Genomic DNA, 14563 nt, shown 5'->3' on the forward strand with positions numbered 1-14563 from the left:
GTTCTGTCTTTATGGTTGTCATTAAGGAGCAAATATTTCCCATCTGTAACTCTTAAAGTTTCTTTGTTACAATGACTACTTTCTATTGATTAAACTGTTTTAGAAATAGTGGTAATCAGAATTAGCATATGTACTTTTATGCATTTTTCCGTGTCAGCAGTTTATTTGAATAGGTCACATTGAAGCTTTTGTAATGAAAAAGCATTTGAATGCTTACTTAGCAGAGTGTCAAGCACTGGTTCTATAAATAGAAAGGCAAAATAGTCCCTTCCCTCAAGGAGCTCACATTCAAATTGTGAGTGATGACACACATAAAAACCATGTTGACTGGGTCCACTACAAGTTTATGTTAAACTTAACTGGGCCCTCACTGCCACATGGCAATCTTTTTTCACCTCTGTAATTAACTCCCACAGCAGCTTTTCCAAATCTTTTCATCCCTCCTCGAAATTCCCATGGATGGCTCCCCCCTTCCCCACTCTCTTAGCTAAGAACCTTGCCTCATATTTTGCTGAAAAAATTAAATTTGTAGAGAGCTCCTTCTCCCCTCCTCATTTCACATCATTCAGGTGCCTTCTGCCCTGTCTCCTCCTTCACCTCTGTCTCGAATAATTAGGTAGTCCTTCTTGCCAAGGCAAATCATTTTAAATACACAAGGGATCCCATTCCAGTCTGTCTTCTCCAACAGATTGCTCCCTCTATCATTCCCATTCTCACTTATCTTCAATCTCTCCCTGTCTGCTAGCTGCTTCCCTACTGCCTGGAACATGTCTGTATCTCCCCCATCTGCCAAAAAAAAACCCCAAACAAACCCTCACTTGATCTGTGTGTCCCTGCTAGCTGTCATCCCATATGTCTCTTCCCTTTGGTGGCCAAACTCTTTGAGAAGTCTGTCTACTGTAAGTGCTTCTACTTTCTTCTCACTCTCTTCTTAACTTTGCAGTCTGGCTTCAGACCTCATCATTCAACTGAAAGTGCTCTCTCTAAAGTTACTAAACATCTCTTAATTGCTAAATCTAATGCCCTTTTCTCAATCCTCACTCTTTTTAATTTCTGCAGCCTTTGACAATGTTGATCATCCTCTTTGATACTCTAAGTTTTTGTGACCTATTCTCTCCAGGTTCTCTGCTGTCTACCTGAACACCTCCCAGTCTCCTTTACTGGATCTTCTTCCAGATAACTTCCACTAACTGTGGTGGGAGTCCCCTAAAGCACTGTCCTGGGCCTTCTCTTTTCCCTCCATATGTTTCACTTGGTGATTTCATCAGTTCCTGTGCATTGAATTATCTCTATGCTGGTGATTCTCACATTTACTTACCCAACTGTAACCTGTCTACTGACCTTCAGTTAGAATCTCACTAAATATCTTGAACTGATTGCCCCATCTACATCTTAAACTCAGCATGTCCAAAACTGAACTATCTTTCCCCATCAAGACCTCCCCTCTTCTTGACTTCCCCTGTTATAACTGAGGGTACTACCCTCCTTCTAATCACCTAGACTTGTAACCTACATATAATTTTTAATTCCTCATTTCCTCTCTCTCTCTCTCTCACAGACACACACACACACACACCCCCTAATATCTTGCCAAAGTTTATTGATTTTATTTACATAATATTTTCATATATGCTGTACGCTCCCTTCTTCTGACATTGCCACTACCCTGGTACAGGCCCCTCATCACCTCATGCCTGAGCTATAGCCTGCTAGTTGATCTCTGGGCCACAGATTTCTTTCTGCTCTAATCTGTCCTCCACTCAGCCATCAGTGATTTTCCTAAAACTCAGGTCTGCCATCTCACTCCCCTATTCAGTCAATTCCAGTGGCTCCCAGTCACCTCCAGGATCAAGTAAACATCATCTAACATTCAAAGCTCTTCACAACCTGGCTCCTTCCTACTTTCCTAGTCTTCTTACATCTTACTCCTCCACCATATACTCTGCCATACAATGACAATGGCCTCCTTGTTGTTTCTCAAACAAGACACTCCCATCTCCAAACTGAAGGCATGCATTTTGGATGTTCTTCAACATGTTTGGAATACTTTTGCTCTTAAACTCCTCCTCCTGGCTTCTGCCAGAAGCCTTTCCTGATTCCCCTTCATGCGAGTACCTTCATTCTCTTGATTATTTCCGGTTTATGTTGTCTATATCTTGCTGTATGTAGTTATTTGCTCCCCGATTAGACAGTGAACTCCTTGAGAACAGGGATTGTCTTTTGCCTTTATTGTATCCCTGGTACTCAGTGCAGTGATTGGCGCACAGTAGAGACTTAATAAATGTAAAGATATATGTTGATTTTGTTTGTTTGGAGAATCTCAGGTCTTTATAGAATTTCTTTACTTTTTTCTTTGTAACAAATATTGACATATGAACCACAATTATCTTCATGATTCTCTTTTTGCAGGTGTTTATCTTGAGTGCTACAAACTTTTTGAATCCTAACTCCGTCCTAGCTTTCCAGCCTGATTATCCATCATTTCTCTCCACACACTCTACAGTCCAGCCACCCCTGGCCTTATTCTATTCCTCCCCCACAACAGTCCCATCTCCTTTCTCTGTGCCTTTGCTCTGACTGTTCCCCATGCCTGAAATGAACTCCCTTCTAATGTCTGTGAGTTCATGTTATCTTGCCCATTGGAGTGTAAGCTGCTTAAGGACAGGGACAGTTTTTCTTTTGTCTTGGTGTCCCCAGAGCTAAGCAGAATTGCTTCCTTATAGATTGAGATGCAGCCCATTTATGCATTCTAAATGGACTTAGAATGAGAACTTAAGTACTAACCAGATTCATTTTCTTTAATCATATGCTGGTCCTTTTTATCACTGGACAAAACATCTCACTTCTAGTGAACCAGTGGCTTATTGGTATTCCAGAGAGTCTTGAAGGGATTCTTAGTGTGCTCTACATCTTTTCCTGCTTTTCTGCTGCTATCACAGCAGCAAGTAAAGGGGGGTCCCAGAGTTCTGAGGACCATTTTGCGTTTTTCTTTGTTTCATGGCTTGTTGCCATATTGTCACCTTATGTTAGACATCCTGATGCATGATAGGCCTCTCCCTATTTAATTGGACAGCAAAACATTGATGAGACTACATTTGGCATCTTTGGAACTTCTAGAACCTGATAGAGTTTGTGCCCTGTTGGCCCAGACTTCAGGAACTGGGGTTTATTCCATGCCACAGTGATGAAAAATCAGCTTTGTATCCCCAGTGGCCAGCATGAAGCTCTGAAGAGCACCTAATAAATGTACATTGAAATAAATTGAATTGAATTATGAAGCCAGCATCTTATGCAAAGAACTAGAAGACTTGGGTTTGAATCTCAGCTCTGCCATTTATTTCAGGTGTGATATTGGGCAAGTCATTTCCCTCTGAGTCATACTTTCCCAAAATGTAAAGTGATGAGGGAGTTAAGACTAGGTTCTTACCCCAATTAATAACTTTTATGTCTTTTTTTAAAACAGAAATTATTTCCCCCTTCTCAGTTGAATGTTCCTTTGTAATAATAAAAATAAGAAAAGGAAAAATGTGATGAAAATCCAAACAAAAAAGTCATCGCATCATTGTAGACATGTCTCTTATTCTCTTGGTTCTTCTTTCTTCAAACTGTGTCATTTTATATCAGTCTTTTCATGTTTCTCTGAATTTGGAGTAAATTATTTTTAATGGCCTTTTTCTACCCCGTATCCTATGAATTGAATTTAATAGTAGTCACCAAATAAGTGTTTGAATTAATGACTTGCCTCTCTGTGTACATGAAAAGACTGAAAGGAAAAGGGGTCTTTTCTTCATCATCGATCCTTATTGATCATTTACCATTGAAAGGTATTGTTTCTAGTGGCAAATGTGTGATATGAAATTTTTCTCTTATGTAGACACACATACACATACACACACATACCTATCCATGTGATCTTTTTCTTTTTTGATAAATAGCCAGAAGTTATTAAGATCTCCACGGAAACCTACCAGAAAAATTTCCAAAATCCCTTTCAAAGTCCTTGATGCCCCTGAGCTCCAAGATGACTTCTACCTGAACCTGGTAGACTGGTCTTCCCTCAACGTCCTAAGTGTTGGCCTGGGCACTTGTGTTTACCTCTGGAGTGCGTGTACTAGCCAGGTATGGATGATAGGCCTTTTAGAATAAGGGTGGAGGCAGTGGGCAAGAGGGAATAGTTCTGTTCTACCTTAGCCACAAAAGATTCTCAAGTGGTTTTAGGTATTTTTTTAAAGCAAATAAATGAATGTAATTTTCTGCTTTCTATAGAACTTTGGCACATCAAATGTTACAGCTGGATAAGACCTTAGGTCATATAGTAGAAAATATTGCTGAAAGGTCCCTTAAAATTATTAGAACTGAGAGAGATATAATAGCACGAATAAACATTTATAGAATGTGGATTATTAGTACTAGAAGAGACTATAGAACACACAACTTAGATAGTTGAAATAGAAGACACCTTAGAACATAGAGCTTTAATGATGAAAGGGTCCTTAAAGAACATAAAGTGTTTGAGCTAGAAAGGACTTTAGTATTGTAGATCTTATTAGACTGTTAGAGATCTTAGAACACAGGCTGTCAGAGCTGATGACCTAAGATATAAGCAAGTCAATAGCTTATATATTTATAGCATTGTAAGGTTTATAAAGCACACTCCTAATTCTTCTAGGTTCAGTACTGTACTGTTTAAATGTTTGCTTGTAAGGAAAGACTCAAGAAATGGCTTTTAGGATCCTAGCCTTTTGTGTAGAACTACCCCTTCTTTTCCAGCTTTTCAATCTTAAGGTTTACATATTCTTTTAAATATTAAATATTAATTTGTTTTTAAATCTTGGAGGTTCCATTGGATCTTTTTGCTAAAAGTGCCTTTCACAATGCACTAATCCCTTCACCCAAGGCAGTCTACCAGACTAGCTGAGCATCCAACCCATCTGCCCACAGTAGCAGCCCTGACTGCTCTGTAATCATCATGAGTCCTGATCTTAGTGTTCAGGAGGACAAATGAAGTCTGGTTAGTGGTCAGGATCCTTTTTTTTTTTCTCCATCAGTTCTGCTTTTATTAAATCTCTACTATGTTCACATTACAGTCTTGGGAACTGTATAACAGAAAGAACACAGGACTCGGTCAGTAAACTTGGATTCAAATCCTAACTGACACTGGCTGTGTCAACAGGAACACATTGTTTAACCTCTCTGTACTTCATTTCTTTCTAAAATGAGAAGAAGAATAACTTGTTAGTACTCACCCCTCAGAGTAGAGAATCAAATGAGATATTTGTAAAGTGTTTCATAATTCTTAAATGTCAGATATTATTAAGTGCAAAATTGTGTGATACTGACAGTGTAATAGGAATTCTGATAAGGCAACAGACCAGTGAGGAACAGAGCATTCAGACAAATTTCATGGAGAGGGCAGGAGTTGAAGTGAATCATGACAGCTGCATCAGGTTCTGATAGGAGACAAAACTAAGGACATTCCAGCTGGGGGGAAGTGGAATTAGAAAAGCTTTGGAAGCAGGAGTGAGCCTGCTGTGCAAGGGACTGTAAGGAGACCATCCAGCTGGAGCCCATTGGTGCCTCTAGGGAGGAGAGAAAACTAAACGGAAATGGGGGGGTCACTGGCTACGTGGAGGAGATAAGGCTTGAGTAGATGTATACCTCAGTACTTTTAATGTTCTTTTTTTTCCAGGTAACCAGGCTGTGTGACCTGTCTGTGGAAGGAGATTCTGTGACTTCTGTGGGCTGGTCTGAACGGGTCAGTATAATGTGTTTCTCAGGCGCACTGTAGCGTGTGTTAGTGCTGAAACTGTTTGACTAGTACTCAACTAATCTGTCTGCTCTGAAAACCTGAAAAGGGTTGTTGAGAAACTTAAGAATTAATGACTTTGCCCTAATAGGACAGCTAGGTGGCACAGTGCATAAAGTGCTGGGCCTGAAGTCAGAAAGATTCATCTTCCTGAATTCAGATGTGGCCTCAGACACTTACTAGCTGCGTGATGCTGCTTGCCTCAGTTCCTCATCTGTAAAGTGAGCTGGAGAAGGAAATGGCAAACCATTCCAAGATCTTTGCCAGGAAAACCCCAAATGGGGTCAGAAAAAGTTGGACACAACTGAAACGACTGAATGACAACATCAGCTTCAATATCTGTTCCATGCATGGGATTTTAAAGAATTTGTTAAAAAAGAAAAAGAATTTGTTGTTGTTCTCTCTTGAAGAGCAGCAACTAGAATTGTCATCTTTAAGAGAGAAAGTGGTGATGTACAGTGAAAAAAAATCTCACAAGCTCTTCAGTTTCAAAACATTTTCCCCATAATAACCTTTAGATGTCAATAGAAATGTTGAAAGAGCATTGAATTTGAAATCAGAAGACCTGAATTTGAATCCCAAGTCTATCATTTGCTGCTTATATGACCTTGGGCTGATCATTTACCCTCCCTCGGCCTCAGTTTTCTCATATGTAAAATATCTGACACATGATCATGAGATTACTTTCTAAGTGAACCTGTTGCTAACATAATATTTGTATATATATATATTACAATTACTCATAATAATTTTCCTTGGATTTGTCTAGCATCTTTTACTAAGACTCATGTTATTATCAGTAATGACATGAAATCCTGTGTTAAGGTTAGCAACCTATTGTGTGTGTGCCACAGACAACAAACAGAAACATTTTGAGTACCCTCTACACTTGTGAAAATTAGGAATTAACTCTTTCAGAGCACTGTGTGCCCTTCTAACAGTTAGCAGGAGTTCCCTTCCTCTCCTCAGCTTGTCAGTAGGAGCTTTGGTATTCTACTTTTGAAAGGTGGTCCCTCTGTCTCCTTTCTCCCCTAAAGGATTCATAAAGTATCCTGCTCCCAGATCAAAGCTGTTAAAGGCAGAACCAGTATTCATGATAATGGAAAGGATCAAGTTTTGTGCTCGAAAATGAAAAAATATCTTCTCCATTCTCAGAGCCCGTTGCTCAGCTAATCTGGAAAGGCATTTATTAAAGTCTTGGAGAGAACAAAATTTCTTTGGAGATCTTGCCTTTTTCTGCATCTTTCTTTTCCCTTCCTTCTCAAGTCATTATTCTGTGTGTATATCTTTTGCTGATTTAGGGGAACTTGGTAGCAGTTGGCACACACAAAGGTTTTGTACAGATCTGGGATGCAGCAGCAGGGAAGAAACTGTCTATGCTGGAAGGTCACACAGCCAGAGTTGGTAAGAAACAGCAATAAAGATAACAGGAGACACTTTTATCTGCCTGGAAGGGAGGGTGGGGGGAGATTGCCTAAATATCTAAACTGGGATTTCACTCCATAAGTTGGAAGCCATGTTAATATCTGGAAGCTTGAGCCTAACCTAAATTTCCTGAAGGGAGAAACAAAAAGCTTCAATTTTTAATTTACCAAAGCTCCATCAGGAAGATGAAAGGATTGTTTTATTTAGTTAGTAGTTTCTTTATTACAGATTGTTTTATTTAGCACTTATTATGTGCCAGGCACTTCCAAGAGTTAGAAGTGCAAATATAAACAAAAAGGAAGGTAATTCCTGCACTGTGGGAGCTTATATTCTAATGAGAGAGACATTAAGGAGCTGAAAGACTGTGGAGGGGGAATGGTGAGGAGGTATGGTTTTGAGATCCAGAAGCCAGGAACAGAGCCAAAAGGGAAATAAAGACTAGCCTGGGCCCCTCCACAAAATAGATGCTCCAAGAGGGAATCACCAGTGGTAGGAGAGGGAGAGATGTTCCATGTTGAGACAATCCGTAAGGGTGATTGGATGTTCCAGGATGAGGAGACCCCAGGCAATGAGGGAAGTTCCAGGATGATTTGGAAGTCTAAGAACTGGAAACAGGGAAGAAGGGCTTCATTAAATCAACAGTTGATACACATGTTGACTTATCTTCGTCTGAAGGCTGTCTAGAAAATGCATTTGTGTTTCCTAAGGCTTATTTGTGAGTAGGGTGGTTTCGCAGCCATCATGATATTCACTGTCCTCAAAACCATGTCATATAAGGATCATTTGAAGAAACTTAGAGAAGAGAGGTGCAAGGAAAATCTCTGAAAAGCAGTCTTATGAAAGAGAAGGAAGATTTGTTCTGTTGGAAATTAGGACCAGTTGGGTAGAAATTCACTCAATATAAGAAATAACTTCCTAATAATCAAACATGATCATTACTGGAACAGGCTGTCTTGTGAGCTAAATCATGGGACCGTGGGTATAAGAGACTAAAGGGACTTTAGAAGTCTTTCCAGCACAGTCTCATAACTTTATAAATAAGAAAACAGGTTTAGAGAGATTAAATGATTTGACCAAAGTTACACAGATTATAAGTGAGCAAAAAATTTGAACTTAAGTCCTGTCATTCCAAATATAGCACTTTGCGCATTACCACCTTGTCAAGGAAGTGAGTTCCCAGGGGAGCCAAGATGTCAGAATAGCAAAAAACTCTTCCCCCAACCCCCCCAAAAAACCCGCCAAACATCCAGATCTAGAAAATGCACCAGACTGAATCCTGATGGGAATAGCTAAGAAAAAATGTGAGTCATTTTTCCTGTCTGGGTTGGCATAGGGAGACAGACAGAATTCTTCAGTCACTGTGAACAAGGCCTAGAGCAAAGGATACAGTCATGTGAGGCATTCCAACACTCAGTGAGAATCCGTAAATTGGGGCAAGAAGGGGTACCAGACCTGTACTAGGACCCTTCAAGAGGGACAAGTGCAAACTGGCAGCTTTGTTGCCCACTACCCAATTCTGAATCACACATTCGAAGGGCATTGACAAAAGGACCTTTCCCCTCCATCCCCTCGCCTAGGCACTTTGCATAGGCAGGAGCAAATTCAGAATCAAACAATAAAAGTAGGGCTCAGATTCTGGGAGCAGAATGGAGTATCATTTCCAGCCTCCGTCCTAGGTTGAAGTCTGCAGAGGAATAACTAAGGTGGGAGTCACAGACCAAAAGAGAATCTGCACCCTTGTAGCTCTTAACCAGCTGGGCTTCCTAGCTGGCTGACAGTGGCTGAGTTCAGCAGTAATCTACTCCTGTTCAGGTTCAAACCAGGAGGTCGGTGCCTTGGATCAGACAATTTGGGGAGCACTAAAAGCTTCCAAGACCCCAGACTGAGCTGTCCCTGAAATCTTAGAACAGCACAGCATTCAGTAACCAAAGAAAGCAACAGGACCAGCCCAGGTTTTCCCAACAGAAGTGCACAAAGTCCAGCCCTAATAGCATCAAGTCCAGAGTCATGCTGGAAGAATAAGTAAACAGGAATCCCATCATAAAGAGTTGTTCTGGTGGCAGAAGTGCTCAGAAGAAAATGGCCGCCAAACATGTAGCAAAGCCTCAAAGGAAAACATAGCTTGGGCACAAATTCAGCTAGAATTCCTGGAAGATATGAAGCAAGCATTTAAAGAGAGAGAGAGAGTTGAAAAGGTTTTTTTGTCAATGAAATGAAAGTCCTAGAGGGAAAAACATTAGAAAAGAAATGAGAGCTGTGGAAGAAAAAAATTGCAAAGAGAATTAACAGCTTAGTACAAATGGTACGAAACCTTAACCAAGCAACAAACTCCCTGACAATTAGAATGGACCATATAGAAGATAATAACTTCATGACATAAAGACCATAACTGTGTAGAAATTTGGAAGTTCAAACACAGGAATTAATACAAACATAAAAAGGTAAACATGAATGAACAGTGATAAGGGACAACAATGAAGAAGGTAACAGGGATTTCACTGTTAATTTCCAGCAACATGAGCCCAACCTAAATTTCCTAAAGGAACAAAGGGCTTAACTTTTCATTTCACTGAAGCTCCATGAGAAGGAAGGAAGGAAGGCTTGATTAATTAATTTCAGATTAACTTTATATTCTAATGAGAATATATATTCCCATTATATTCTATGGGAAATTGATATATCTTTCTTTTCTGGACCTTGTCATCATCAGAGACCACAGAAAGGAATCTACTTAAATAAGGCCTGGGAGTGGTTGTTATGTCTTCATGATTTTTTTTTAGAGGGGGGAAGACAGGACAATTGGGGTTAAGTGACTTGCGCAAGGTCACACATGTAGTAAGTATGTCAAGTGTCTGAGGCTGGATTTGAACTCAGGTCCTCCTGACTCCAGGGCTGGTGCTCTACTCACTGAGCCACGTAGCTGCCCCATTGATGATCTTTTAAAAAAAATAGAAAGAGAGGAAAAGAGGAATACACTAGGTGAGGGAAGAAAAGAAGGTTAGGGAAATTTTTCCCACATAATCAGGGTACACAAGTAAACATCTACACAAACAAGGAGAAGAGCTTTGGGGAGGATGTCTGACATTTGAACTTTCATCTAAACTGTTCAAAGGAAGAAAGAATACACACAGAGCTAGGTACAAAAATACATTTCACTCAACATGGAAATAGGAAATAGGAAACACAAAGTTAGTCCTAAGCAGAACACACCCTAAGGGTATATGAAAATTCTTTTCTATGTATGTGTGTGTATATGTGTGTATACAAAGTATGGGGATCTGAAGGGGAGGGCGCTCATAAATTGGAGAATGACTGAATAATGTATAGTATATAAGTGTGATGAAATACTATTGTGCTGTAAAGAAATGATGAAGGGAATAGTTTCAGAGAAACCTGGGAAGACTTGTATGAACTGACACAGAATGAGGTGAGCAGAACGAGGAAAACAATTTATACGAACACGACAGTAGAGACAGACAATTTTGAACAAATTAGGAATTCTGATGAGTATAATGATCAGCCACACTTGCAGAAGATTCATGATGAAACATGATATGCATCTCCTGATGGAGGAGCACAGACTTAAGCACAGAATGAGGTATATTTTTTTGGACCTGGCAAATGTGGAAGTTTGTTTTGCTTGGCTCTACATGTTTGTAACAAAGGTTTTGTTTTTCCTTCATGCTCATTTGAGGATGGAGAGGCGAAAGAAAGCATGAAAAAAAAAATTAATTTTTAAAGTGAGTTCTCCATAATTTGAAGGGCAAGTTCAGCCGCTCAGCTTAAGTGCTCCCTTCTACACAAAGCCTTGCGTGTGCCCATATATGTACACGTTGTCTCCCTTGGCTGTAGACTTCAAGTTCCTTGAAGTCAGGGACTTGTCATTGTATTTGCATCTCCATTGCCGAGCATAGTGCTGGACACATAACAGTCACTTAATAAATTCTTGTTGGTTACCTGCTTGACTGGTTAACAGTTTATTGGGTAGGTGTAGAGATTTAGCCATCAAACAGGCACACAAACTTGGCGACCTCCAGTGTCCCTTCCAGTCCTGGAATTCTAGGAATCATAGTATCTCTCTTGTCTGGCAGTTTGCAGACAGCTGTTTTCAGCTCACTTCACTTCCAAGGAAAGCTTTGCATGTTTGTGGCCTTCTCCAGAGAAGAAGACTTCATAGAACAATTGCTTATCTGTCAAGGTTACCTCTGTTTGGCTTCCTGCAAGCAGCCTTATACACTTTCTCAGGTCATCGTTTCTTCATCTTAGGTGCATTGGCCTGGAATGCAGACCAGCTCTCTTCAGGGAGCAGAGATAGAATGATTCTCCAGAGAGATATCCGAACACCCCCAGTGCAGACTGAACGGCGGCTGCAAGGTCACCGGCAGGAGGTGTGTGGACTCAAGTGGTCCACTGATCACCAGCTTCTTGCATCAGGTGGAAATGATAATAAGGTATGGAAGTGTTTGACCTCCTCCTCTATTACCTGGGGTGAAGTCTTGTGTCTCAGTTAACCAGTTATTATTCAGCATCTACAATGTAACAAAGTTCCTGTTACAAACTAGGAATGCAAAGTTAAAAACCGCAGTATTCTTCCTTAAGCACCTGGCAGTCTAGTAGGGGTTTCTGGTCTCTACTAATAGTCTCAGCTTTGCCATGGGGCGATTTATCAGCTGCTTAGGTTTTCCTTCGCCATCTGGGGTCCGGGGAGGCCAAGTCCTGCCTCTCTCGAAGGATAATACAAGGTGACGTGGTATAGAAATGATTGAACATCTGCTCTGTTCCCTCTGTCATTGTCCCAGGCCCAGCAGGGTATGGGGTAGGGTAGGAAAAGCACAGGACTGGGAGTCAGCTGACATTGGCTTGAATCCTATTTCTGGCACATAATTCCTGTGGTACCATGAGCAGTTGGGACAACTTTACCCCACTGAGCCTTGGTTTCCCTGTTCTTAAAGTGGGAGTGAGAATATTTGTCTGCCTGTTTAACGGGTTGTCTGAAGAAAACACTTGTCAATATTAATATGATAGATGAAGGTGAGTTCCCATCATCTTCATCATCATTATTACAACTCCTGGCCCTAAAAAATCTTATGGTCAAATTGAAGAAAAAGCAGATTAATAAAATTTTAAAGCTACTAAAATATGATACAACAATAATTCCTATTTGCACATGTCAGAAACAGAACTAAGTGCTTTCCCCCAGTCTGTCTCTTTTCCAAACATCCCTGTTTCTTTGAGGGCACTACTGTCTTCTTCCAGTTAACCCAGCTTTGACATCTCAAGAGTCATCCTCAACTCTCCACTCTCCCTCATCTCACAGGAGGCAGCTTGGTGGTGCAGTGGGTAGAGCACAGGGCCTGGAGTTGGGAAAACCTGAGTTCATTTCCAGCCTCAGACATTTATTAGCTTAGTGACCCTGGGCAAGTCACTGAACCATGATTGTCTCAGTTTCCTCATCTGTGAAATGGTAATAATAGCACCTACTTCAGGAGTTGTTGTGAGGGTCAAATGAAGTAATAACTGCAAAGCGCCTGACACTTAATGAGTGCTATATGAATCTTAGGTGGGAGGAGGAGGAGGAGGTCACGTCTGGTAAATTCCACCCCCACAGCATCGCTCACATCCATCCCCGCTTCTACTGACACAGCCACCCCCTTAGTTCAGTCCCTTTCACCTCTTTCCTGAGCTATCGCAGCAGCCTCCTAACTCGTTTTCCTGCATATCTAGTCTCTTCCTTCTCCAATCCATCCTTGACGCCTTCATAGCAACCAGAAGCACAGGTGTTTGATGAAGTTATTCTCCTGTTCATTAAGCTCTAGTGGCTTCCTGTTTCTTCTGGAGTCCAATACAGACTCTTTTGCTTGGCATTTAGAGCCATTCTCTCTAAGTTGCCTTGTATTTATTTCATATATACTATTTATATATTCATACATTTGCCCGGCAAATAAGATGGAAGCTTCTTGAGGGCGGGGCCAGCTTTTTTTTTTTAATCGTCCCTAGCCCCTGATACATTTTGGATGCTAAATGCTTGTTGATTGATTAGTTGATTTATAGATGATTTTAGGTATTGGTGCGATTTTTGGCTACCCTCTTTCCCAACATCTCCTTTTCTCACTGAGACCTGAAATTCTACTGTTAATGGTTATTTCTTTTGAGTTAAATATTTCCCATTCCCTGCAGTCTTTTTTACATATGAAATCTGACTTCTCTGACAGAATCAGGCACACAGCCTTGTAAGGCATTTGTTGAAGGGGACTGGGAGTCTGTGAGATGATAACTTGGATTAAGTCAGAGGACCTCAGTGTGAATCTGGCCCCTGCTCCCTCCTATGTGTGTGACTTTGGGCATGTGACCTACCCTCCGTAGGTTTGAGTTTTCTCATCTGTCAAATGAGATGTTCAGACAAAATCATCTGTAAGACCCTTTCTCTCCCTCAAGCCCTGTAAACATAGCTATGATTCTAGTCACAGTCCAGTAGTAACTCCTTCATGTCATTTCCCCTGCTGGACCTCAGTTCCTCTGTATGTAAAAGAGGAGATGACCTCCAAAGACTGCTTTAGCTGTTGAGGTTTAGGAATCATTCACTTTACCGTTTGAAATTACCAGCCTCATGGTCCAGAAAACCCAGGTTGACAAGTTGATTTCATCTCTTCTGTTTTATTTCCCCAGCTTCTGGTCTGGAACCACTCCAGTTTAAGTCCTGTCCAACAGTACACCGAACATCTGGCAGCTGTGAAAGCAATCGCCTGGTCTCCCCACCAGCATGGCTTATTGGCATCAGGTGGCGGAACAGCTGACCGCTGCATCCGCTTCTGGAACACACTTACAGGACAGCCCCTGCAGTGTATTGATACTGGTTCTCAAGTGTGCAACCTGGCCTGGTCCAAACACGCCAATGAACTAGTAAGAACCAGAAAGCCATCTAGTGTTTATTGAAAACTGTCACAGGGTTTGGCACCCTGTAGGATGTGTGCCAAAGAGACTCACATGGGATATTTCTTATTGGTGTGTTGGTGGTTGCAGAAAGAGCTGGGTATATTTGGGGGGAACAGGAGTGGGGAGGAGAGGAAAACCTTTACTGCCCTTGCTCTCCTCCTGGGCATGTGTCATCACTCCTTGACTCCTGGGGTATGTGAATTCCAGGAACCTAGAGTTTAGTGAAGTCGGGGCAGGAGAGGGGGGTAGGTTCCGGAGGCGTGGGGTGGAAATTGTAGAAAGAAATTTGGCCTTGATATAAGCAAAAGCTCCCTAACAGTTGGAACTCTTCAGAATTGGAGCCCAGAGATAATGGGTTTCCCTTCACTGAAATGTCTATAGTCAGAGGCTGGCTGGTCA

At 41.2% G+C, this 14563-nt stretch overlaps 1 protein-coding gene across 1 annotated transcript in view; it reads left to right on the plus strand.

Moving 5' to 3' along the window:
• Positions 1-14563, plus strand: part of FZR1 (fizzy and cell division cycle 20 related 1) — a 72219-nt gene that overhangs the window by 45018 nt on the left and 12638 nt on the right. The window contains exons 7-11 of the mRNA XM_036759323.1: positions 3936-4119; positions 5690-5755; positions 7108-7210; positions 11498-11682; positions 13898-14131. Of these exons, the coding sequence (XP_036615218.1) occupies positions 3936-4119; positions 5690-5755; positions 7108-7210; positions 11498-11682; positions 13898-14131 (772 nt within the window). The remainder of the gene's footprint in view (positions 1-3935; positions 4120-5689; positions 5756-7107; positions 7211-11497; positions 11683-13897; positions 14132-14563) is intronic.

Source organism: Trichosurus vulpecula, chromosome 1 (genome assembly GCF_011100635.1).
Source record: "Trichosurus vulpecula isolate mTriVul1 chromosome 1, mTriVul1.pri, whole genome shotgun sequence".
NCBI classification, from domain to species: Eukaryota; Metazoa; Chordata; class Mammalia; order Diprotodontia; family Phalangeridae; genus Trichosurus; species Trichosurus vulpecula.